At 41.1% G+C, this 27,652-nt stretch overlaps 1 protein-coding gene across 1 annotated transcript; it reads right to left on the reverse strand.

Annotated features, from left to right (window-relative positions):
- Positions 1-6,825: 6,825 nt before the first annotated feature.
- si:dkey-27h10.2 lies at positions 6,826-26,824 on the reverse strand. The gene is made up of 10 exons (XM_041933810.1): positions 26,631-26,824; positions 25,930-26,151; positions 25,690-25,812; positions 25,266-25,307; positions 25,002-25,081; positions 24,272-24,368; positions 24,052-24,147; positions 19,862-20,101; positions 17,711-17,806; positions 6,826-7,736 (listed from the first exon to the last, which is right to left on the reverse strand). Exons 1-9 carry the CDS (start codon positions 26,662-26,664, stop codon positions 17,754-17,756), a joined length of 987 nt encoding a protein of 328 aa, XP_041789744.1. The 5' UTR covers positions 26,665-26,824; the 3' UTR covers positions 6,826-7,736; positions 17,711-17,753.
- Between the last annotated feature and the right edge of the window lie 828 nt (positions 26,825-27,652).

A 27,652-nucleotide genomic window follows, 5' to 3' on the forward strand; every position in this document is an offset into this window, starting at 1 on the left:
ATCCGCTGCTAGTTGCCTTGCAATTTATTTCACAAGTCAGCAGTAGCAGGCAGATTCCTGTCCCAAGTAGATAAAAAGCATAAAAAAAGAAAACTCTCTATGATGGTGTGGGCCTTGGAGTGTGTCCTCTGTCTCTCTCTCTCTGTTTCTATGTGGCCACACAGAGACACAAGTGTGGTGAATGCTGCAGGGCTGTGCAGGTAATAATGAAACAGTAGACAGTGACAGGCGCAGGCTCCTCCTTCTGTCAGCACAGAGAGGGAGCCTCCTGCCCCCATGGCTAATTTAAGATAGACCATTGGACAAGACTGTGAAAGTGCTCCCTCAACCAACACCCACCCTTCTCCCCCTCTCACTGAAAAAAGTCAGGGATAAAATCCCATGCAAAAATCAGTCTCACCTTATTCAGAAGAATCTGCTTCATTGACAAATTTTCATTGTGCTTACTTCTTTTGTCAGGTTTTAGTAAAACTGACAAAGTATACTTTGTAGTTTTTGACAATAATTATGCTTTAGTGGAATTTTCTTATTCTCCACAGTGAATTTAAAAAATCAAACTGATCAACTGATGATTCCTTGATATTTTCAGGATTTACTTTTGGAAATTACTACGCAGGTAAGAATTTAATTGTACAGAGTGTATGACACTGTTGCCCTTTAATGCCACACATGCCACGCACTTAACTTGAGTAAAGCAATAAAGCAATAAATAGTAATTTTTCTGGATAATAAACATTTTGCTCTGTCTGAAGTTGATTCTACTGAAGTACTTCTACAAGTGGTTTAAAAGTCACTTTGAAGTCAGCCACAGGATAGGGTCTGTATCATCAATGACCTGTGTGATTTCACATACTGCTTTGGAGGGGGATGAAGGGCTCTAAGGATAGGAAGGCTAAAGGAAAATCCTTCTGCAGTGCACAGCTCAGCCCCTTCCAGCTCTCAGTTAAAGGGTGATACACACAATGTAAAACACAAATAATCTGGGTTATTTTTTTCTTGCTTGTTCTATAGTGTAAAAAAAATCTACTTCAAATACAAATAATGCAATACATCAGCAAGGATTTAAGTTCTTCCTCAAATGTTCATTATCACCATCAGCACAATCAGATTTAACACATGACCTGAGTTAAATGATCCTCAAAAGGCCTCTGAGGTCATTTCACTGGGAAACCTCGGCACCAGAGTGACCATTAGTCTCACACTGAGGGACAATAACCTGACATCAGCTGGCAGGACAGGTGTATGAACTCACACACACAGAGAAAACACAACACAGCTCAAAATACTGCCAAGATACTTACACACTCAAGTGGGCTCTCTATGCACAAGTCTGTATGCACAAATAAGACAATCACCTAATACAAGATCCAAGCAATGCAAGATATGCAAGTATCCAATCTATTAAATATATTTTACGAAGACAGTTATCTTTTGTTTGCCAAGAAACTTAATAAATATGAAACATGGTTCTAGTGTCACTAGAAATGTAATTTTATTAAGAAAGCACACATTGAAGAGGCTGCTCTGCAGTGATACTGACGAAGCACCGCCTGGAGAAATCAAGCAGTCATACTGGATGCAGTGAGAATGTGAGAATGTGTACTCAGTATGGTGCACAAGGTCGTGTTAAGATAAAAATACCTAGTAGCCTTTTATGGGTCATCTTTTGAGTTGGGCCTGACACACGCGATGAAGTGATCTGCTTGCATTGCTCAAACATTTTCACACAGTTCTTTAAACCGCAATGGCTGCCATTTTTGAAACTTTTGAAAATTTTATTGTCACTGATGTCAGTGATGATATATTACGGTATGGCAGGACAAATCTTGTATCCAGTTACTTTTTTAATAGATAAATGCACCTGTAAATTCATCAAGTTAACAGCTGGTGAAAAGTGCTTCTGGTCAATAAATCTCTCTAAACACAAGAATGCAAGACTGAAAATCTGTTTTAGGAAAATATCTGTAAGGACATCTTTGAGCAATACTATTTAATATATGAAGTCTAATTTAATACTATGACTATTACAATTTAAAACATCATTCTGTAAAAGTCTCTGTGTTTATTGGACAAGATAATGCTTTTAGGACAACATTGTGAACCACTCAGCAACCTTCCTCTAAGTGCGGGCCAAATAGCAGAGATGCCATATGCATCCAGGCATTCTGTATCACACTTTTCATTGCATCCCCTAAATAAATCTTGCCCTCCTCACTTGACAAGCCAAGAATAAAAAAGGGACACACACCGTGGGGTGTAACTATAGAAACAAACACACCACCAAGCATTTTATACTCTGTTACTCCTGGATTTCACTCACATTGTTCCCATGGCAGAGAAGTGCACTGCAAAATATCAAGACCTATGTACTAAAAAGTCAGATCTGGATCATGAATCCAAAATCTCTTTAAAAAGACAACATGTAAATATTGATTCCTGAGTCACATGAGAAGTGAAACCTCCTCAGATGATGGGTTGAAAGGAAAACACCTACTGAATGTCTCTGTTCTCAAGTAGAAGCATGGCATTCATTAAGCCATTAGTTTGGCTTTGTCCAATTTAGATATTAAAAGGCATGACATGCCTTTAATGAGCATCTAAGGTAAACAGGGAGAAAATTTGGGTTGAGGCCAGGCTCTGCTGCCTGGTATCAACTCTTCATCCAGGGGGCAGCTAATGATGACAGCAGGCAGTAGTTACCTCATGATAGATGGAAAACAAAGCCCAAGTCGATCTCATCCCAGTATCCCTAACAGTCACCCAGGGAAAAGACAGGATTTGCTTTCTTTCCTCTTGGTGCAGTTGTTACGTCTGTCAAGATGACACCTCGGTCAGATCCAGATCATTTTCGTTAAGCTTTTTAGAAAGATGCTCTCTGTAAATAAAGTACTTAAGTGAACATGTGTGCTAATTTCTTTTTTCTGATAACACATTCATCATAATGCATCATGTTTTCTGCACGTCAGCCATGTGGTTATACAGGGTATTTAGCCATGCTCTAGGGATGGCATTGTGGTTCAGACTGAAATATCTCTAAAAATATTGGATGAATTGTCATGAAATATGGTACAGACAGTCAGGATGATTTGTCTTTGGTGATTTCTAAAAGTGGCAATATTTTCATAACTCCAATGAATCACATTAATTTGGCAACGTGAAAGGAGTCATTTGTAGTGACAAACCTACAGAGAATTATCACCTGAATCTGCAGCTCCCCTCGGCCTTACAGAGCTTTAGAGCAAGTTTCAGCTCATTGTCTTGCTGTAAATTTTGTAAACTTATTTGTATCGAGACACCTGGACATACTAAATGACTGACACATAAATCACACTCACCTTAGCTGGAACTGCGTCTCTTCTGTGAAGCGTCTGATGTCACATGGTTGTGATGATGATGCTACTCGCAGCTGGTCCAGGTTTGGGTCAGTCAGTCAAATATGTTCAGTTCCTTTTGTTTACTTTTCACATCCTGAAACCTCTCACCAACCACCTGAAGGAGTTTTCACACTCAGCAGCATATTCAGATGTCACAGCAGCTTTTGTTCTTGCAGAGCAGGAACGTGCAGCGTTTCTTCTTTAGCTTTAATTTCACTTCACATGATTTCATGTTAGAAAGCAGAGAGCTGAGAAGCTGCTGGAGCTCGAGGTTCAGCTCTGAGAGGTTCTTGGTGATGTCCACAATGAAGGCCAGATAACACAGACACTTGCTATCACTGAGTTTACACTTCAGGTTTTCCTTCATCTCTACGACTTATTCCAGACAAACTGACTGTGGAACAGTTTTACTTTGTCTGGTGCTAGCATCTACGCAGCAGCAACAAGGCATTCCTTCACAAATCCTCCTTCTGAATGAGGTTTTAGCTTCTCAGCTATTAGCTCACTCACCATAAAACAGGCCTGCTGAACTCTGTCTCTGTCAGAATGTGGTCTTGTGAAAGCTGCTTGTTGGGCTCCCGAACTCCACCGAAGAGTGTTAACTTTATCCAAACGCATCTGTAGCAGCTAATCCAGTTTAGCATGTTTGTAGCTGTATTGATGCTCGAGATTAGCCTTCTTCATCAGTGCGACCACGTCCACATAAATTTATGTAGAGACACTGACTGTCTTTTACTTCTACAAAAACAAAATAGTTTGTCCATTTCTCTTGAAAGGCGCAACACTTGTTGTCTAATTACTTTTGCTGACAAGCGCCATGATGGATTGACGTAAAATCAACGGCAACGTATGTGATGCATTCAGGGACGGCTCGGAAAATAATGCTTTAATCGCTGAATTTACGTTTTTTTAATGTATGAATTGCTGGGCAGGAACAAAGGGTATCGTGGGCCGTATATGCACAGGATCACCCGTGGATTAGTGCTAATTAATAAAAGTTATCATGCTCACACGTGAAACCGATTTGGTTTACATCATATAAACATTATACTTATAACTTATAAACATCGGCACACTAGCCATGGTGAGCATGTTAGCATGCTGATGTTAGCAGTTAGCTCAAAGCAACACAGTGCTTAGTGCAACCTCACGGACCAGCTAGCAATGGCATGGCTGAGCCTAGTCTAGAGTCTGGTTTTTCTTTGAGTGATAGCAGGTTGTCAATATGACCACATTCATGTCAAATGTTTAAAATAAAATAAGGTAAAAACTCTAAAAATTAAAATATGAAATTAAATATATGACTTCAAAGTCAGGGGAATATGACTTTATAAACTTAAATCACTCCAGCATTCCTCACTCAGCACACTGACAGAAGCTTTAATGGATGTTTTCTCTTTGAGTAATCATTCTTCACATTCTGAGCTTGTCAATAACGCTTATCGCTCCAGAACATCTCAAACATTCAAGCAGCTGATGAACACCTCAGTCCAGCTGTGCAGGACGCTTGTAGATATGTATCACTGTCAGGGTATGTGTGTGTGTGTGTGTGTGAGCCTAGAGACAATACAGAAGGTCAGCTACAGGTGAAGGTCTGGAGCATCAGGGCTTCTGTTCCAAGAAGACACATAACTGTGTTCTACCGCCACATGCTTATAACTGCTAAATCATTTAAAGCACAAAATGAATGCACCCACGGAGATATCAGGGACGTTTGCATGAGTTAAAAAAAAACAAAAACTAAGCTCTCAACATAGTCTGGCTTCAGATACTCCCCAGATAAATACTAAATGTGGAAAGCTTTCTACTACTTTGCATCATGTCAATATAATGACAGACATTGAGTGTTGAATCTTGACCCTCATCTTCTGGCATTTTAAATTTGCAACTAGACATACATAGAGCTATTTCTGACTAATGTGATGCTGCTTGTATATGTGCATCCCTTGCATCCACTGCTTGCCTTCTCTCAGTATGCTTCCTGTTGCTTGCAATAGAGATCTCAATCTCACCTCATCATATGAAGATTATTAAAGAAAACATTTTAAAGGATCAGTGGCAGTGTGTGTCATGTAGCTCACAATTGTAGCTCTGACAGATTCTTTGAAAACAAGTGATGACATCAGAGAGGTGCCTCACCCCTGACAAACTCCTTGTCTCCTTAGAATAGCCGAAGAAGATTGCCCCTACATTCTCTTCACTACGCGCTAGCATCCTAATCATCCGGCCTGTTGTAAATATACACAGCGTATAAATAGAGGATACTGAGACCCGAGACATTTGGATCCAGTTCCGAGGAGGAAGAGGTTTGTGTTCTGCTGCACTGGATGATTTGGTGCAGGGTGTCCATGACTGCGGTCAGGTTTGAGGGGCGAGCGCACAAATTTTAGATGCGCTCCTGCCGTCACTGCTGCACCGCAGGCTCAGTGCAACATTTCATCTGCTTAATGGTGGATTAAAGCATCCTGCGGGCAGATTGATATAGGCCGGTGCTATCACTTGTCTTTAAAGGAGAGCGGAAGCCCATGGAAACAGGCTTGATATAGCAGCTGGATCAGGCCCAAACACTGGGCAACACATCACTGTAGATAGAAATTATAAAAATATTATATGGCTCATTAAATTAAACTGGAATCTATATCCATATATTTATATATATATATAGGCAAGACCTTCAGTGATGAGCTCAAACCCCACACAGGAGTTAATTGTGCTTTATGTTGTGTGAAATAATGGATGATTGTTCTATCATAACCTTACCTGAAAATTTGAGCTGAATTTTTGACAAATGACATTGTAAAAATATGATTAATCATCCATCCAAGTCTCTAATTAAGGTTTAATTAGCACCAAGTATGACCTTATTACACGTCTACTACCAGACGACACTGTTTCCAAAGTCAGAGAGCCGGCTACTGACCCAGGAATGTGGGCAGCACAGTGTCAGGGGATTCCTGTCTTTTAACACTGTCACTTTGAACTAAATGTGTTTGCACCTGGAGCTCATGTTTGCACCTATGGTAAAATGAGTCGGGGGTGATCTAAAAGAACAGTTGATAAAAGTCAGCAGGGGAGCAACAGTGAAACAATTTGGTGGACCTAACAAATGTTAATCGACCCATGAAAGCTGCAAGTTATGTGAATGAACTTACAGCTTTCAGAGGCGTCTGAATAAAGTTTGTAGATAAAGATATGGTGGAAGGCTACATGATGTTATTTTGGTTTCTAAGCAAAAAGTATTTGGTGAAAAATAGCACAGTTCTAACACAGCTTTACTTTCACTCTGTCCAGCTTCTTTCCCTCCTAACAGCCATAGCTTTTGGTGTGACCTTTATCATTAACGTGGTTGGTTAAATTTTGTGAATTTAGCTTGTCAAGATTGAATCAAAACCACTATACAAACCGGAAATAACTTCCTTCAAATGGTAAATAATGCAAAAACATGTGGGTCAGAACACCTTTCTTTAATACATTCAAATGACATTCACATCATTCCAACGGAAACTTTTAGACCACTGAACAGAAACAGCACGGAAAAAGCAAAACGCAGCATCTACAAAAAATAATCCTAAATTGACGCTGATTGAAATCTTACATTCCTAAAATACTGTTACCAGGTTACAAGCCCACATTTGAAGATGTCAGTGCAGTGAATATACAATGCCAACGCTTGTTTTCACACGCATGACAACAGCATTTATTTATTTACACTAGTTAACCATTAACAAGATCATTAAAAACAACTTAAAAGCCTTTTGTACCTTATTGTAAAGTTGTATCACTACCACTTGAATATAAGTCCCTCATATAAGCATATTCACACATTAAATAAATGGTTTGTAAGCAGTTATAAAGGCATTTTAAAATTTCCAGTCTTCGGCAGCAATGATAACTTTTCATTTGAAGATATGTTTTATAATGTTACAGCTGTGTTTTACTATATCGTCATTTATTATCAGTTTATACACCAGCCTCCACTTATGGGCATCCACAGAATGAGATATAAATACAAATACAAGACAAATACATTTAGAAACACTGATATCTGCTTACAATAATGTTATAGTTTGTTATAAACCATTTGTTACTGCTTATAAATGCTAAATAGGAGGAGGGGCTTAACGTGTTGCAGTTGTACCAAAAATATTAACATTTAGTCTATAAATCCAGTAAATTGTAAATGTAAAGCACACAAGTTCAGTTATCGATAAAACACTTGAAAAGCTGAGCTCAGCTGACGTTTAACTTTGAAAAAGCCGCTGTGTTACATCAGATTAGTTTCAAACAAGGAGGCGACGGCTGACCTGATTTCTCGCACATTATGAACTGAAGTGTCCTTTTCCACTCGAGTCCTTCTTCAGTCTGAAAGAGAGAGAAAAAAAAGGCACAAAACAATGAAACAGTGCATCCTGTCCCACAGTCACGTGTCCTGCACTCACCTGCTTTTTCCACTTGTAACTTCTGCTTTGGCCAAGTTTATGTGGCTTTTGCCATGACCTCTGACCTCTACAGAGAAACATCTGTTTGAGGCAAAGGATAGCTGACATAATCCTGCTCCAAATCTATTGATGTGATTTACGTTTCACCGTCAAGCGGCTGCAAAAAACAGAGCGTTCCCTGAGGGCGATGTGACAGCAGGACAGCGAGGGTTCAACTCTGGATTTATCCAAACGTTTGCCTCAATAAAGACATAATTACATATTTCAGTCATTGCTCTTTTTGACTCTTTAGAGCCTAAGTTAAAGACAACTGCTGATACTTTCAACTGCACAATCGTATCGTATATTTGAAAGCGGTATTTTGTTCTCACTAATCCCACAATCTCAGATTTTACCTGACTTGGTCTGAACTGCATCCAATATAAAGCAGTTTGAGTTTAGACCAGTGGTGGACAACTGAGGCTCAGGTTGCAGGTAAGACTTCACATTGATCTTAGTCTATACAGCCATTCTGAGTTGAGCCACAGGGATAGACGGGGATCTGTGGAGGCCAGTTAGCCGCTGTAGTGAAACCTGGCTGCTGAAAGATCGGGCATTCCAAGGGGGATTTACTTGTGTGGAAGAAAATGCTCAGCTGAATCCCATGCAAGGATGTTCATCCTTTTCAGCCACCCACAAATAGAAAACCCACAAATACCATTCAGGTAAAACAATGACACTTTGTGAAAAGCATGTTTGAGGTCACGTATGTTTTTTTGTTCTGTCCTCGAAATAATTTGACACCTGAAGTTAACTAGAAGTTTCTAATAGCCGCTTGTGGTGCGAAAAGCGTTTCTTTCAGAAATTAGAAAACTTGGAACATCGCAGTTAGTGTAATAGGACACTAATTAACAGGTGAGCATTACATCGTGTGTCTCTGAGCTGAACTTGTGGAGTGATAAATGTTGTTTTGGGGCTATTGACACAAGAAAAAAGGGTCTGCACAAAAACAGAAGTCGGAAAGACGAAAGTGATAAAATGCATCAGAACTGATGGATTGATTACTCCAGGGTTATTTTTCCTGAACTACACTACAGAGAGATGGTGTTCACAGCAGATGACAATTTACGGCTCAGCTGTAAATTATCTGAATAGCAGTTCCAACAATTCCACGGAACTAAATTATCTTTCAAAAGTTTGGAATCAGCTCTTCTTTCCCTCATTAATGGCTATTTTAACATAAAAAGAGTATAATTCAGATGCTAAATATATTATTTACATTTGAAATAGTTTTGTAGGTATTTGCTTTCCATCCCAGAGAAGTTCAAGGGACACTCAGTCATCACTGAACCACGACAGGCCCTCTGCAGTCTCCTCACCGGTTACATAGAATAGGTTTAAACTGTCAGGCCGCAGCATGTTCAGCTGATATTCTCTGATCCAATTCCATCAGTCTGTTTCCATTTCAACAATTCCAGCTTGTTATTGCCATTATTGTGTGCTTGACACTGAAACGGGAACCTGTTCCTATTTAAATCAGCAGATTTTGATGCTAAGCTTCTAATCTGTTTTACAAATGGTTCTATTCTTTTTTAACTGTTGCTCAGAGGGATCGTCGTTGCTTTCTGCTCATTGGTTGAACCACTGTACAGCGTTTTATTCTGCATGTACAAAACATTGCTTTCTGCAAACCTTTCATGCAAAGTGACATCTCTTTGGAAATCAGACTTTCTACAACCTAAAAGCATGAGACGCCATTCAAAAATATAAAACACTCCTCTCAGAAATCTGTATGTGGAGAGTCAGTCCTTTGTGGCAGGTGATCAGAAACGTTTGAGTGGCAATGTTTCTAAATCAGAAAGAAAAATCCTAGAAATACTCCAGTAGAGCAGAATATAAGTTGTACACAGAATAGTTCAGTTGCAGGTGATCAGAGCTCAAGATGTTACTCACAATAGTGTAAAATATATTGTATGTTTTGCAATATATTCTGCATTTGCAGCACAGAATTGTGACTGAAACAGAGTCAGGTTTAGGTTTGGATCACAGTTATAAATATGGTCTGATTTAAATTTAGGTTTTGGATAAATTCTAATAAAATCAGAGGATTCACTCACGAGGACGAATAAAATTGAGCAGATTTTTCTCATCAAGTCAAATGCACCGTCAACCACCGACCAACAGCAAGACGTGTTCAGAGACAGGACTCGATGGTACAAATACGTTCTTTGAACAAACAATGTAATCTTTTGTTCATATGTTCTCTATTGAATGAAAAAAGACCAGCGGGAGCAAACTGCAGAGAGAATAGAAAGAAGCTTAACGAGCTGTTGTGACTGACGCGTGCATGTTTGTGGCTGGCTAGCATGTTAGCAGTTAGCCTGCAGCAGTATCATTTCACCAATTAGCCCTGTGAATATTCACTATGTGACTACACTTCCAGAACCACATATTTTACAAAGATTGTTAAGTCTTGTGTGTCTGGGGCTGGACATCAGATATTCTCACACGTCAGCTCTTATCACACCAAAGAAAACTAGAGGTTTAACATTTTAGAAACTTCAGCATCACATGAGATCCACCTGAGCTCACTTTAAACTGTGCATGAATGACGAGAGACTGAGATGTAATACAGCCACGGCGTGACTCTGACAGCTTGACACTGCCTGAGGAATGCTGAACCGATGCCGGAGGCGATACCAGCAGGTGAATGAACATCCGTCTGTCAGCAGGCCTCCTGATCACAGCGGTCCTGCCAACTGCACAGAGCCAGGACAGGAATGTCTAAAGCAGCCTGGAGAGGACGACTGCGGTGGAAACTGTCCCTACAACTGCAGACCTCATGGGGTCTGGTTCTGGAGGAGTGAAGGAGTCAGCTGGGATCTGAGTGTGTGGACATGCAAGCAGTTGCATCTTCATGCTGTGCTCATCTTTTTAGAGCATGCTGGTTGGTTGTGGTCCACCACTTTGGTCTTGAATTAAATACCTGACAACAATGGGATGGATTATCACCAGATTTGAAAGAGATATTCAAGGTACCTTGAGGGAAAATTCTCTCTTGGATTGCAGCAACATTTTGACAATTTCAGATAACGAATCCTCATGACTTTGCCATCATCAGGTCAAAAATTCAGTGTGTCCAATACTTCAATTTATGACCAAACACCTGCAAACCTAATGACACTCAGCCTCAGCTGTGCTTTGTGTTCAGTGCCTATTTGAAAATGTGCTAATAAATGTGAATAAACCTGGTAAATATTAGCATTTAGCATTTAGCTCAAAGCACTGCTGTGCCACCTGGCTAGCGTGGTTGTTTACTTTTACAGTGGTTTGAGAGATTTATGCATTCAAACATTTTAAAAGCTAAGCTGTTCATGCACATCCAACCTTACAAGCAGATTTATTTTACACACAAACCTATAAATAACTGTTTTGTTAGAGAGATTACTGACATTTTGGGGTGAAGTCAGAACAGGAGAAATGTGATTTCTTCATTCTCTTCAACATAATGTGAACATTTATCTAATCTTGTCCCCAGGGGAATCAGCAACAAACATGAACAAGGCTTAAAAGGCCTGAGCACAGACGATTAAGACAAATTTCTAAACTGCGGCAAGTTGTCATAATTTCAACATTAGTGAGACAGCTGTTTCCTCTTTCCTTGAGTTACCCAAAGCAGCCTGGGCAGAGTAGAGACAACACAGTCAATAGATCACCAAATGTCCAGGGTGTGATTGTTTACAACTAAACCACTGTGACTCCACATCGTGTGACTGGAGTGCTAATTCTATTTCTGTTTTCTCTACAAGCTGCAACCACCCCTCCCTTTCCTCTGCTGAGGAAGATGCAGCACGGTGAAAACAAGTGAAACACGCATTACTAACTTAAGCCCCACGCATGTTCTGCAGGCCACCTGCCACAGCATCAACTGAAGAACAAAGGAAGAATCTAGAAAATGTGACACTCTTGTTGTAAAATGTATGTGGTGTAAATAGCGAGGGTCGAGGCCCAGCATACTTTGACAACTCTTAAAATAAAAGGACGTGTGTTGGAGCATCAAGGAAAGTAAAAAGTGAGATTTTTACTTTGCTTCTCAGCAGCTGATCTGTGTGTTTCCTGCAGCAGGAGGAGAAATCAACCTGGATTAAATATTGTATGTCTGAATATAAAATAATAATAATTGGGTCAACGGTGAAGAAACCTCTATGTTTCCGTTTTCTTCACGTTCTGTCTTGCGCAGCGGCCTTCATTGAAATATATCCTAGTCTGGGCTACACATCACAGCAGCCGCCGCACATCCAATTCTGCAGAGACTTGCTCAATGACGGGCAAAGAATGTGACTCTGACATTGAAGCCACATTATTCTCCTGCAGTCTCTGTGTTCCCTTTAATTAGGATTGTCTGACCTATGACCTTTGGAACCAGAACCTGAAGCAGGAAAAGGACAAACCGTTTGTTCTTCATGAAGAGGAGTGACACAGGAAGCTAACATACAGCATGCGTACAGACACAAAGGAAGGTATCAGTCCGGTGTACGCGTGTCATGGCGTCACGCTGAAGAGTTCTGCGCTGGTTTCAGTTTAAAAATAATCACGTTCACCTCGTTTTTCATTGTCTGAGCCTATCATGACCTCATAAGGGGTTCAGTTTCAAAACAAACCCAACAAAACCGTTTGGAAAACAATCAGCTCGTCTCCTGGCCCCTTTTTATTGGGTGCACAGTTTCTTATATGTTGACAGGGCGTTAAAGGGAATGCGTCCTCAGAAGTCAAAAGCCAAACCTCACTGACAGTTTTATTTTGTCCAGTAATGGGCACTTGTATGCCTGGAATGACTAGTTAACATTTTTCACTTATACTTTGGAGCTTTAACAAGTCAAACTGTCCTGTTCAACTCGACCTTTGCCACAGGATGTGCAAGTCGCACCACCAACAGCTCTGTCTCTGCCAAAGATTTTCACGGATTCAAAGACGACCACGGCCTCATTTCCATTAAAGCCCCCTAAAAACTTGCAGACAAACACTGAGCACTTATCCAGTCCATTGAATATACATGACGCAACAAGCAACAATGAAAATCGAAGCTCAGAAAAAAGGAAGGCCGAGATTTAGTGCAGCACACGACCCCGCAGTACAACTGTTGTCCACAGCCAGAAGTTCTGCTAAGCTCAGCTAACTGGCTGCATATTCAGCTTCATATTTCTCACACAGATTTGACAGTAAAATTAATGATCTTATCCTTCTCTGAGGCAGGAAGCTGATAAGTATATTCCCCAAAATGTCAAAGTATTTCTATAAGAGCTGCAGCTATGACTTTCATGTATACAAAACAACATTTTTCAGTAGAAGCGAAACAGGAAAATTCTCCTTTTTCACTAATTTCTAGTTTGGTTTATACTTCACTTTTCCCGTTGCTGTACCTTCTATGACTGGATTCATGTTTTTTAACTTACAGTTAACATTAGAGGCTCTCTTCAGCTTGATCTGTGCGAGAATATTTGTGTTAAAATGAGGGAAAAAGCTAAAAAACAGAACATAGAATGATTGACTATGATGTAAAGTGTAATTAATCAATTAATTAAGCCTTAAAGTGAGCTAAATATATGTTTATTTGCCATTTGTCCTGCCCTTTATATCATCTTCCAAAGCTTTGTAGGCTGACACTGATAAAAGAGCCAAACCAAAGCAAATGCATCTTTTTCTGAATGCTGCTGTGTGTGTTTAACCAGGATGAGGGTGTGTCTGAGTATCGCTGTATATCCCAAAACACTGTCGAGAATGAGCCTGGTGCTGCTTTTATTTCTTGCTATATGAAACTAGTGATTATCAAATGATTCCTTTTGGATATAACATCTCAGGTCTTATTCGCTTTTAAACGAGGATTTTCACACTAAGCGCTGTGCATGTGGGGATTTTAAGAAGTTTCACAAATCCAGTGCAGCAGAAATGCTTCTCCATGCATAATGGGGCGTACTGTAAAATCCTTAAATATGTGATGACACACAGTCGTCGGCCTTGAACCTGCATGTGCAGCACACGCAGCCCTTTCATGATGCACGTCTAATAGCTATCTACACCACTTTTGCAATTGCAAGTTTTCTAGTTCTTGACCAAAACTTGATGCTTTGTGGTAGGAAGTCAGGAGAGGAAGGGGCAGAACCGGCCTCTACCAGCTGCTTTCTTCTCGTAGTGTGAAGGGAGTGTCAGTCTGTGCTTTCCGACAGTCCCTCCCTCCTGTAAAGCTGCCCAGGTGTAATGGCCGACCTGCCGATCTGAACCACATCAAACCTCACGGCAGGAAGCGTCCCTTCACTGTTATTACTGAGATAGAGATCTTGCATTCACCACATGGCACGCTGTCATCCTGCCAACCATAAATCTGTGTTTACACCTGCAATATCGCCCAAGGAAATTATGACTTGTGCTCCTGCTGGGAAGCAGGAAAAGGAGACAAACAGCGAAAAGGTAAAATAAGTAAACTCATAAGTCTTTGTTTATCATGAGCATAGAAAGAACAAACGGTAAAAGGCCTCATTCATGATCCTAAAATATCTTCAGCTTCAGACCCTCATGACCCTCATTGTCTCCATGATCCGTCCCTGAAGCAGCAGCCAATAAGAGCCTCTGCAAATAAAACAAGCTAACTTCTTACCTTGTTTGCCTCACACAGTTAATTCTCAGTCCCTCACTCTCTTTCACTTGCCCCCTCCTCGCTGTGAAATATTCAGCCCAGGCGCTACAGACAGTTTCCTCCGACATCAGCCATCAAACATGAAAGCCGAGCTCTGACTGGAAAATAACACAGTGGAGTCCCAGGTCTAATTATGCTGGTTTAGTTTATGACCTGTCAGCTCATGTCCATTATCCACAACTGCAGAATGGTGAGCAGCCTTTCAACTTCAGTTTCCAGCTTGCTCATCACTTCCCAGACCAGGTGGCAGTGAGTGACGAGTTCACTTTTTCCTTTTCTCTTCTCGTTTTCAAATTGCACGCCACAAAAATTCTCGCCGTTTCTCACAGTCTGCGACAGACGTGATTCAGGTGTCTATGAACTCACCTCCAGACTACAGACAAATCAATCTCAACTGCAAAAAGTCAGCTCTCAAAAACAAGACAAACGCAGTAAAATGGGGGATATAGCACCTAAAATATGCAAACTTATCTGCAAACAGAACAGGAAAATTTCACACGCCAAGATTTTAAAAACAAGTAAAATTATCTAGTCTCAAAGACCTGCAGTCACCTGAAAAGTAGATCAGCCAAACTAAAAACAAGTAATTTTTGGAAATTGTAGTTTCAAGGATCCTCAAATTCAGAGGTTAAATCTCAGTAAGAAGTAATAATCTTATTCTTATCTTATCTTATAAGATATTTGAAACAAATGAAATAGCATAAAAATGGTGAGAAGATGTCGGAAGACGGAAGTGTATACACACACACACACACACACACACACACACACATACATACATACATATATACATATATATATATTTATACACACACACCTAGATTTCACTTTTTGCAGGGTAAACAACAGGTTTTCAACCTTTTGGCCCTTTGAGTGTCCGTGAAGTGTTTCCAGGTAACTAACTGTACATTTTCAAAGGAGGGAATTCAGTCAGATGATGGTTTAAAGATAAATGTGTATAAATATGAGGTTGGTTTAAATGGAAACGGTGTTAGAACACAGGGAGTGTTCACATAGAGAAAAAGGAACTGAAAACATATCGATAGCACGTTTGAAAGCATGCCAGCTATTATTTTACATGCTGTCAGTTTCGGGTATTGTTAGAGACCACACATCACTGAGACAAAGGCAAACAAGTTGTGGTTTTCCGTAACCTTGGATCACGTTTTGAATAAGGGTCTTGCTGCAAACATCCATCTTAAAACATGTTGGTGGAAGTGGAGGAGTCTTGTCACAGGACAGAGACTTCCCACCATCAGACATAAATACAGCTAGGTGTCATTCATCTAAAAGAAATGCGTTAAAGGTAAGGATTAAAAGAGAAACTTGAGGCAAGGAGATCATATTTATGCGTGTAGTGCTTTGTCTCCCGAGCATGTTGTGTTGAGAAACAGCTGCTGCCGGGATTATTCTCGCAGACGATATGCGGTTGGGGTGGATGGTGGGTTCACTTCCTTCTGTGTGTGGTGAGGTTTAGACGACAACAGCACTTTGGTAATGGTTAGGTAAAGATCACGATTAAAGGCGGAATGAGTCGTAGAATGAATGGGATTTGTCCCGCCCTCACACCCTGAGCGCTGTCATTGGCTGGAGCTACACACCCACTACCCAAAGGCTGATGCCCAGAAATGTCCCAAACACAGCAAAACAGTCAGAGGACACGATCTCTGCAGAGACAAACACTGTCACACTCTTCCAGTGGGTCATAGTGATGACTTTTGAGGAAAAAACCTTCTTATCCAGCCTTTAAATGTTAATAAAAGCAAATGTGATATTTACGTACTTTAAATCCTATGAGGCTGATTTTAGAACTTAAGCGTACGGCCAGCAAAGCATGTTGGAGCTCAGAGGACTGGAGAAACCCAAAAGAGGTCTGGATTAAACTGTAACATCTACATTTAAAGGTTTGATGTTACTGACATCACATTGATTACATTAATCATTGTGGGCCTTTTTCACAGTGAAAGCACAAATAATCAAAAGACTGATGGCTGAATTCCATTTGGCTGCTCCAGTTTCAGGGTCTTGGTGTTGTGCATGCTGGCTTATTATTAGCTTGAAAATGTCTGCTGTGAAAAGTCATATTTGCACACGTATTCCAGTCACATTTGTCAGCTGTAGATCATATCATAGATGCAGCTATAATAAGAACATGTCTCATTAGATTTCGTACTTATTGCTCTCATTTTTCGTTATATGGAAGCCCCACTCTCTATATAAAGAGATATTTAGAGACATGAACTGCAGCTGAGTGCCTTTGATGATGTGGAGATGCTTGGGATTTCTAAAGCTGGTGTTTTTGCGAGGACGGAGGTGACCTGTGACTGCTAACGCGGAGCATCTGAGCGGCCAGCTCCTCAGATGTGAGCTTATCATCAGCTGTTAAGAGCAGCGTGAATTCCTCGGGCCTCGGGCTTCGGCCCTGAGCGTTTCTGAGCAGACAGGAAGAGGAGAGGGAGCGCAGGTGCAGGTGTGGTCCTGAAGCACATGATGATTAGAGTGAGAGGGCCCATGTTAGCACCCGTGCCAGAAGAATCTCATCCATCAGTGGTAGAGAGAGCAGGGGGAAACAGGAGGGAAAAGGAATGAAAGCCTTAAAGTTTGCAGAAATTGATCTTGGTAGAAAAGAAGTGGTTTTGGATCAGTAAAGTTAAAGAGAAACTGCTTTTTCATAATTAATCACAGCATACAGACCCAAAGATGAGCATGGAGATTCATCTTGAGTTTGCTCGGGTAACTTTGGTCACGTGATAATGATGTCAGAGACCATAAGATGCGATTAAGTTGAGATAATATGGATTGGCAGACAGACCTATATTTATATTTACTTAGCGCACAAAAATCTATTAAAACAATTAATCAGAGAAGCAATGAAAAGCAAAAGCAAACAGTCTGAGGGAGTGATATACTGTATGTTGTGATACCGACTTTTTCAACCAGCAGAGAGGCTCACTTTCGGATGCAGCTTCCAGCGTATATTTATAAACTGCTGCATGTCAGGCTGTCAGCGTGATTTACAATTTTGGGGACCAGCACATTTTATAATTTTAGATTTAATGGTTATGACTCCTCTATTTTTAATATCTTGATTCAGGACGGGAAGCTGTAACACAGCACTCCCAGCGGTCGTACGTGGACTGTTGACCTGCGGTTCAGGGTGGGGGTTTTCCATTCACTAACACCTGAGCTGGCTGAGCAGCGAAAGCAGCTGCAGCAGAGCGACTTACCGAGCTCCCGAAGAGCAGCACAGGGCCAGAGGGGCAATATGTGTCACACCGGACAGTCCAGAGGAACATCCCAGAACAGGCTGTTGCACTTCAGATCTGTTTAAAAGACATGAGGGGTGAACAGTTGGCGGCTTGGGAATATGAATCATGATGTCAAACTCAAGAACCAATGTAATGTCATGCTGTAATTTGCTGTTTTATTGTAAATTAGACAGAAGAGTCAATGATCTCTCATTTTCCTGCCAGCTGCACTTACATTAACTAGAGCTAGACTGATAAATCAGTTGAAATTACAGTAGCTTATTGCACAAATAGTATCAGTGCATATGTGGTATGAAGTAACAAAGCACTGCAGTATAGAAATCCCAAACTAGGCTTGAGGTTATTTAGAAACACTGAGTGTCCACCAGAGAGCACCGATGAGGTTTTTCAGCTGTAACATGTCCTGCTCAGTATTTATGTCCAATCAGCATCACTACCAGCCTCAAAAATCTGCATCAGTCGGGCTACAACATCGACCCAAAAGATTATACTTTCCCTACAGGATTACTGATATCTTCACTATATGAACTATTAATGAACTATTCACTATATGAAGACATTAGTAGGATTATAAGTAAAATACATTGGCGTTTTTCAAATTCTTATTTTCTTACAGTGCTGACATACATGCAAAGGAAACACATATGTACATTGAAAGTTTCTGATTACTGTAATTGTCCCCCATGGGAAGTGACCCCATCTAATCCTAGTATGACTCCAATGTAAGAGATGTGTCAAAAAGTCGTTTTTGAGAAAGACCTGAGAATTAGCCAAATCAAGCAGGGATCTGCAACTCATTGTCTGGTGTCTGGAGAGTTTTTTTTTTTTTTTCACTACACAGACTCTCTTGCTTAAACTGCTGTAGTCTCATATTGGCATCGCATCAGCTGATCATTAGAGTACATTTTTGGGCTGTTTCACAGCCAGTATGGAAAGGACACTGCAACAGCGACTCCAGTATGGATATGTCAGCAATATACTAAGACAGACGTGGAAAAAACTGAGCCTGAATCTTTAAATGTTGCGCAGAAAGGTGAATTTCCGAGTCCACTGCAATTATATATACCTGGAAAATAACAGAGTGAATGACTGCATGGCTCTAAGTTCTCTTTTTTGTCACCTGTTAGCGGAAATGTGTTGAAATGACACATGTTGCATTAAGCTGGAACTGAGACATGAACAGAGCTGTCATTATGCTGTCAACATAACCAGCATGTGAGTCTGCAGTGAGTTCAACACACTGCACGGTCGAGCAGAGGATACTGCTGACTTCTTTCAGCAGTGGTACAAGTACATGAAATAACTTTAAAGACTTCCTCTAATGGAAGTGTTTATCCATGTCCTTATGGTGTTTTTATATGCTACAAGATATATTAAAGGAATAAGCCGTCAGCGTCATGGCTGAGCATCTCCACCAAAGATCTGCAGTGGACCAATGACAGTCTCACAAACACAGAGCTTCATACACAACATATCTGACTCCTGTCAGCTGTGAAAGGAGATCTATCAGAGAAGAAGCCAGGTGTAGCTACAGAACAGGTAAGTTTCACTGCGTTTAGAAGATGGCAGCAATGTGTTGTTTTGGGGTGTAAAAGGAGAAATGGTGAGCCTTCGTGGTTTACCAAAGGATCTGAAAATCTGAGAGCAGAACTGAGGAGATTCCTCTGTTTGCCCACAGGACTCATCCTGAAGCCTGACGCCGTTCACCCTGTGGACACAGCGAGTGCGAGCCAACATGTTGGTCAGCCAGTAAGTGTATTTGTCTCATGTTTTATCCGATGACTGCGTCCAAACAAATCTGCAGTGTGCCAGATAATGTTAGCCAGCATTAGCCTGCCAAGTTATTCACGATGATTCATGTCAAATGCTGACAGGACACTTTGGGCTTCGGGGGTGTTGATGAAGAAGTTACAGTGAATGTTTGTCAGGTAGCTAAACTGCTGATGAGGCGTGTGTGTTTGGACGGGTGGAGATAAAGTGTGTATGTGTAGAGTCATATGGAAGCCAGTGTAAGGCCTCAAGTGTTTGTTTTTTTTTCATGGAAAAAACTTTTAAATACATAATTTTGACAAACGGGTGAGTTTTAGGGGTTTTCCTTGAAATACCAACCTCTCTGCTGTCTGTCAGCATTGTTGCTGTTGTTCTCATTTGCCTCCTTCAGCGATTCCACTGAGGTCTTGCTGGAGACGACTCCTTCATCATCAGTTTTCTCCTCCGCACTCGGCTCCACAGGTGCAGGAGGACTCTGCTCGACCGCGTCCTCCTCGGGCTTGTCCTCTGCGCCGTCTGGGGGCGGCGCCGGAGCTGCAGACTCAGCGCTGGGATCAACAACAGATTTATCAGCCTCAGCTGTGAAGGACAACAAAAGCAAACCACATTGCTTTTTCATCGGTTTTTCCGGAACATTAATGCTGCTTTCCTGCTCTGAATCCAGTTATAGCACGACACATGTGAGAGAAAACAATATGTGGATGAATTAAAACAACACACAGCGTGAGTCATTAGAGCATACTGGAAAAACTGTAACAGGAAGTTAAACTTTTTAAGTAAATTCAGTGTGTAATGGTACTGAGATGTTTCTCCATCACATAAACTTCTGTGACTTTGCAGATCTGATTCTTGGTTGACTGCATTCTGTATTTAGCACCCACATAATAACAGTATTTCCACTCACATAGCCTGAAGTGGTTTTGCCCTCTCTGACAGACAGGGGGGGATTTCTCTTGGGCGAAGGCATTTCAGGGGGCCACCATGTTGGTAATGAGGCAGCTGATTACTGACCAGTTCCTAATGAGCCACAGCCATGCAGCTGTTGGAGGCTGTGGGAAAGTAGGGCGGCCCCATCATTATCTGACCCGGGGTTAGGTGGAGGGAAAGCGGAGATGAAGGGGAGAGGAAGGTGACCGTTGTTCTACACATAGTTCTGCTGTGAGTAAATGGTTCCTCAGGCATCATTCCAGTCTTCAGAGAAACATCATGTCTGTTGGGTTTATGGTAGATGACTAGACACTTTATCACAGGTGGACTCCTGACCTGACTGTAACCTTGGCATTCTCCTTGATTATACTGAGACTGCAAATGTGATCTGAAGTTGGCATTTTTTATTTACAAAGTTACTGATTGAAATGCAGCATTTAAAGGGATAGTTCAACCTTTTGGGAAATATCTTGATTTCCTTTCCTTCCAAAAATTAGGAAAGCAAATAAACTACATCTGAGGCTGAAGTTTGTGTTTGGTGCCAAACAGAAAATGCTAAGCTGAGATGGTGAACAAGGTAAACATTGAAAAAAGGATGTTAGCACTTTTTATTTTGCGCATGTTGTTTTAGCATGCTGACATTAGCATTCAGCTCAAAGCGCGGCTGCACTGAAGTACAGCTGCACAGAGCTGCCCACAGCTAGCATGACTGTAGACTAAAGTCTGACCATGAGGAACAGCTGCAAAGGAGTTTGCCCCCATATGTGGTCGGACAGCACATTGTACGAACTAGCTCTTTTGAGCACTCTTCAACACTTAGACAAACAAGTTAATTAGTTAATTAATGGGCTTTAGAAGTGTTGGTAGGCATACTTCTTTAACTTTGAAGAGAGGCATGCCGGCTGCTGCCCTCTGCTTCAAGGAGTCCACACATATTTTGTAAAACAGGGTTTTTCCTCCTCCATTCAAATCTCTGTCCATATGAAAATGCAAAAACACAAACGAATCGCTTTCAAAAGCATGCCAAACCAACAGGTATATGAGCAATATAACCCTATCCCTAAAGCAAAGTTGGCCAATCAGAAGGCTGAGAAAAAGCTATTAGGCTACCTGCAACTAAAGGTCTGACCGGGTCTCCACCAAAACCGCCGACCTTGGCAGAGGGGTCTGCGTCGCCGGCCTCTTTTCCTCAAAATAGTCGAAGAGTAACTGCACATTTATGTGTAAACATATTTTAAAAAGTCCTGTTGGCGAAGTTATGACCAGCACTCCTTTGCCATGTCAGCCACTGCACAACATCACCTCATGTAAACAAAGTAGAAAGGTTTGAAAAATACCCATGCACGTTTGGACTAGGCCCCATTGTTAATGCTAATGCTAGTGTACAGACGGTGTTTGAGCTACATTTCCATCACTCTCCTGTCAGCTTGTTAGCATTTCCCAGCGTGGCACTGATTATACCTTTATCACTCTTATACACGGAGTCTGCGGGGCCACCAGCTTTCATTTCATCACCCAAAAATCACAAAGTAGTGCTATAATATTTATTTGCTGTGTGACATTTTATTGTCAGGGGTTGTTTTTGGAAAATTCCTGCACATGCATGTGCACCTGAATGCGTATCCTGTATGTCCTTCTGTGTGTCAATGTGCCAGTTTTCTTGGTCTGTTTATGTTCTCTGTGTTTATTGCTGTTTTTAATGCTGCTTTGACCTCGTCTATGAAAAAAAACTGATTCGAATCTCAATGGGATTGCAGCCTGATTAAAAAGAGGAAAAGAAATGAGAAGAAGTATTTGAACTCAGCCTACAGGAAGTGACAAAACAGACAGCTGGTGAAATATTTTTAACCTGCAAAGATGCATTCGGTTCTGATAAAAGTCGACCTACCATTGGTGCTTTCCGCTTGTTTTTTCACCTTCTATCATTTAAAATATCACATTCCAGTCGGGGTACTGATAGTTTAATTTTCCAGTTACGTCATAGCAGTTGCCCAACATTGCTTGAAGTCATCGGTTTGCAGAAGGATGTTGGTTGCAGTAACACTTCTTTTCATGCTTATCTCATTCTGTGGTTTAGAAAATCGTTCTCATTACACTGTCACGAATATTCAAGCAGCTTCCATTTCATATTAGAGGTGCTCGCTACACTGCAGTCACATTAACTGTGCACCAAGCCAAAGAAATCCCTTACCAAAGGGCCCATGAGGATGAGAGCGATGGTTGAGGTTGTGGCTGTTGTGTTTAACAAAAGAGTTATCATTTTAAGCCTTTCTCACATCCAGACATATGATGATGAGATTTGACGTGTTGTAATAGAGGAAATCACAATTTGCCAGTTGCTGGCTGGTTTCTTCAGATCCACTTCATTAATGGAAACCCTTGAGATAGATGAGAGCCCTGAACAAGCAGTGACCATCAGCCAAATCAGACTGCATCAAGCTGAATCAAAGCAGCAGTAACAAACCCAGCTGCATGTTCAGAAACCTGGCTGCCCACCTGCTCCGACCGCTGACAGACAGTTTTTCCTTTCCATGTGAGGAAGAGGACCATTTGGAAGGTAGCTGCTTTTCAAAGCGGCCATCAGCACTGTCCGTTTAAACAACATGCGGCCCAGGGCAGGGAGGCAGGCCCAGGCATGAACTGCACCTTTTACCTCACCCCTCATTCAGCCCGAGTAAAACAGGAACACTTCATTCATTCTCAGACAAGTGAAAATGTCAAAACAATAAGAATAATGTATCACATGATGCTACAGATGTCTGGTTAATTAGCATAAAATATAAAATAAATAATAAAAAATACAAATCATAGACAAAAATATGTAATTTTCTGTCTTGTTGCATATGAAGACAAAGACTTTGGTATGTTTTTAGCAGAACAACACTCACTCACTTTGAAACGCTGTAGGAGTGTGAGGCGTCAGCTGCAGTCATGGCAAACTGAATGAGCTTGTAATGTGTTAACTTAGCTTCCATTTCCATCAAGTGGCAAACATGAGTACTGCAGGCCACATTTTCAGCTCTCAAATTAAGGAAGCAATGAGCGTCAGTCGTGCACACGCATTTGGTCAAAGACGTTTCAAAATTTTTCGGTGGAAGTGCTGAACTGATCCGAATGCACTGCAAATTTGCATTTGAAGTTGTGTTTTGAGACCTGTGTGAGTCATTCTGCTGTGCAAAATGTCAGATTTCCTTCTTGTAAAACACCAGCAATCAGTTGATGAACAAGTGGTGGCTGATAACTTTCACAAAGCTGCTTCAAATACAGTAAAAATCTAACTTTTTCTGTAAGAAAAACAAAATAATGCCTGTAGTGGGGCAAAGCACATTTTCTATTGTTTGAATGTATGCCTGCAGGAATCAGTCTCACAGGGTCTGTGTTAATTTAGAGATGTTACAAACTATACTTCCTTTTATTCAGCTTAACTGATCTTAAGAAAGAGGAAGGAAAACAGTACACAATTAGGCCACAAAATATTTTTAAATCCTCAACATGATTTGCTAGTTGAGACTAGAGTCCTAGCTCACGCTGTGTTGTCCCACTTTGTTTCTCCATTAACACAACACAAAAAGAGATGCTGATCAGTCACAGTTCGTTCTTACCTTTCTGCTCCTCCTGCTCTTCAGGTTTCAGAGGTTTTGCCTCTGGTTCTTGTGGCTCATTTGCAGCACTTTCTGCACTTCCAAATGTTTGCAGACCTGAGAAGTGTGCAGTACATGGATCAGGATTTACGACATTTCTGCGACCACAGAGCAGCACAATCTGTTTGTGACAGCTTCTCTGTAACGTTGTTGTTTATGTACGTGGGCGTGCTGAACCGACCGTTCTGAGAGACGGTATCAACAGGCAGCTCAGGCTCCACAGTGCTGAGAGGGATGTTGGCTTCATCCGGTCTGGAAGTGAAGTCAACAGAGTAGCGCTGCAGGAAGAGGGGATTCAAATACACACAGAAACACACATATTAATGTCACAACATTACGGGAATGGGACCAATTTCATGTCTGCGCTCTAAAAAGCTACTTCCAACTGCTGGTTAGCTTAGCATAAAGACTGGAAACAGGTGGAAACAGCCAGCCTGGCTCTGTCCAAGGGTGAAAAAATATTTTTTATTATTATTTATTTGTTTATTTGAATGGGACAGTGCATATTGATGAACATGTTAACACATGTAAAGATGCCGGATTGTAGCTTGACGCTATATGTGCTACATGTGTGCCAGCACCTCTAAAGCTCACGTAATAACACTTTATGTCATATTTGTTTAATCTGCAGAAAAATTAGATGTAAAAAGAACATCGTTGTGGCTTTATGTTGTGGTGCAGGTACAGGTGTTAACTACGTAAGAATACAACAAAATACTTCACTTTCTGTACGGATCAAACAAATAAGGTATAATGCCATAATTAGTAGGCTTGTTTTCCCCTGTCTTTATGCTAAGCTATGCTAACAAATTGCTGGCTGTAGCTAAATATTTAGAAAACAGACACAGCTCATGGAGAGAAAGCAAATAGGCATATTTTTGAAAGCAGAAGTGAGAGGAAACCCTACTTACTCTTACTCTCCTCCGACTGAAGTAGCAGGCAAGTCCAAAACCAAGAGCTACGAGGATGATCACAACGAGGATGATGATGCCTGAAGGAGGAAACAGAGGAAGACATTTGCCCACATTGTGCCCTCGCAGTGTGGCTCCAGACAAAAACTTAAATTTAGGTATGTATTATAAACTAAACTGACATTCTAGCTACAACCTCACAAATACATTCTGGTTCGATATCATTTCATATCACAAGCTGGAACACATTTAAATGTAACTCACCGATGCCGTCACCTTTTTCCATGTTTGGCTTAGCAGTGGAGCCTGCAGCCAATGCAGAAAAAGAAAAGAGGCTGACGTCAAACAGTGAATACGAAGTTGAGATGCTAAACCTGCTAATGAGTTGTCAGATGTCACCTCCTGTTCATAACACAACTGGAAAGCTGCTTCCAGTCTCCCATCATCCGTCACATATTCAACTGGCTTAAAGCTGCAGTTACAGCTTTTAAAAGATTATTTGGCCACTTGGGGGCAGCAAAACAAGCGACATTATCGTCTCACAAAGCTGAAGTGGCTAACCTGTTAGCCATTGTTCTTGTGTTTGAGATACGTGGGCCAGACGTGGCCATTGAACAGGCTCACAATGTCCGGTAATGTTAGTCAAATTGTTGTAGGACATGGTTATTCATCAGCAGTCTCCACTCACTCTTGTCCTTGAGGTTGTCTTTTGCTTTGGTGGTAGCTGTAGGACCGGCGGGTTTGGGCGTAGGCAAGATCATCTTGGGCGTCACGTTTTTAGTGGTTTGGTCATCTTGAGAACTTTCATTCGCTGAATCAGAGAGGCGTGTTATTCCACAAACGTTGAGACGGGCGGGGGACAGTCATAAATCAAAGAAGACATGATGGTGCGTGGACTGGCTATAAGGGTTCAGATCATAGCTCTCACCTTTCTGCTTTGTTGTTGAGGGTGTGATGGTGCTTTTGGTGTTGGTGGTGTTCATGTCGCTGGTGGTAATGGAGACACTGGCGGTGTTGGTGGCGGCGGAGGCTGTTACAGTGATTGGAGTGCCGTCGGTACCGCCGACTGTGTTGTTAAATGTCTTTGAAGTTGTGGAAGACCATCTGAACGTTGACGTCTCATCTGCTGCGACAGAAGCCACAACCAAACCTGCAGGAAATAATAATAAGGAAATCATTTTCTCGGTCAGTTTAGCATTAGTTCGAGTGTTTGTGTGTAGCACACATTTACAATCAATCATCACAGTATCACACCCAGATCTGCACGCACACCGAAACATTGCACAGACGCTCTTTATATAATAAACAACTGATCACCACAAAACAAAATTTACTGTAGAGTAATTTCATTATCGTACCCTAAAGGAAAGCAGTTACATAATTAGTGCATGTTAAGGTGTGGTCCTTGTGACTTGTGACCTTTACTCATACACTCTAATGATTTTTTCATTAAATTAAGCATTTATATTGAATTTTCATCACATTTTTACTAACTAAGATTAACTACCTGACCCAGACAGAAGCTCTGAAGTACAGGATTCTCAAAATATAAATGTTTGCATGGACAAAAAACAAGATTCAAGATCAATGCAGTACAATCAGGTAAATAATACACATAAAGAGGCTCACCTAGGATAAAGAAGGAAGGACCGATCGGTTGCATTGCGAGTCTGTTTGATGGCAGCAACAGCAACTTCTAGCTGTACGGTGCAATATGTGTTATCAGAGCTCTGTGACGCCTTCATACACTGCTTTTCTTACTGAATGCTGTGGAGTTTTGCATGTATCTAAAATAACCACAAAACAGGATCAACGCCTCTGACCACAGCAGGATGCATCAAAGAACAGCGTTGCTCAAACGGTGTAAGTAAGAGGAAACATTGTGCTCCTACGTTGCTTCAGACTCTCCCCTCGCAGCAGAACAGTAAGAGGTAGCAGATGTGTAATGTTACTGACAAAACGCTTCTGCTTTGCTTCACTGTATATTCAGTTCATTTGGTGGCAGCTGTAACATGTCAGAGCAAATGTTTCATATAATATTAACTCTTAGTGTTCAAAGGATTGATTTCCTAATTCACAGTTATCAGTTTATTTCTTCTGATCAATACATTGTAAATCTATGATCGGCAATTGTAGAGACCGACAGTGTTGCAAAACAGGTTGCTTGGTGCAATTTTTCCATTGTGGTCAGTACTATTTTATGCTCACTAGATGTCGCTGTGACTAAGGGGAAAGACGCCAGACGGTGATAAGACAGTTGCCCTCTTTTCTGACTGACTAACTTTAACTTTGCCTAAATATATTCCCTGTCTCTGCATGTTTTTCCATTATAAAGATCAATAATAATATTGTTGAGGCAAAAGAGGACATTATGGCATGCTTTGCGGTGTGGTGCAACGATTTTGATAACTGATTCACAATTTTAGCCTTTTATCAAGCACAAATTGCAAACTTTCACCGGCTGCAGCTTCTCAGATGTAAAGATATGATGCTTTCCTTTGTCATATATGAATATCTTTGGGTTTGGGACTGCTGGATCTATAAAACAAGACTTCTGAATTCAGGTCCTTGGGCTCTGGGAATTCATAACAAGTGTTTGACACTTTTTTTTTCTGGCATTTTATAGACTGAACAATCGCGCAATTAACTGA

Source organism: Chelmon rostratus, chromosome 3 (assembly GCF_017976325.1).
Source record: "Chelmon rostratus isolate fCheRos1 chromosome 3, fCheRos1.pri, whole genome shotgun sequence".
Taxonomy (NCBI): Eukaryota; Metazoa; Chordata; class Actinopteri; order Chaetodontiformes; family Chaetodontidae; genus Chelmon; species Chelmon rostratus.

What these genes read in the sequence shown, in the direction of transcription:
- si:dkey-27h10.2 (XM_041933810.1), bottom strand. Translation starts at nt 26,664, where the DNA reads ATGCAACCGATCGGTCCTTCCTTCTTTATCCTAG. An exon ending in AGACAACCTCAAGGACAAGA is followed by an intron (nt 25,308 to 25,689) that starts GTGAGTGGAGAC and finishes CATTGGCTGCAG; the next exon opens with GCTCCACTGCTAAGCCAAAC. An exon ending in AGAGCAGGAGGAGCAGAAAG is followed by an intron (nt 20,102 to 24,051) that starts GTAAGAACGAAC and finishes TGTCCTTCACAG; the next exon opens with CTGAGGCTGATAAATCTGTT.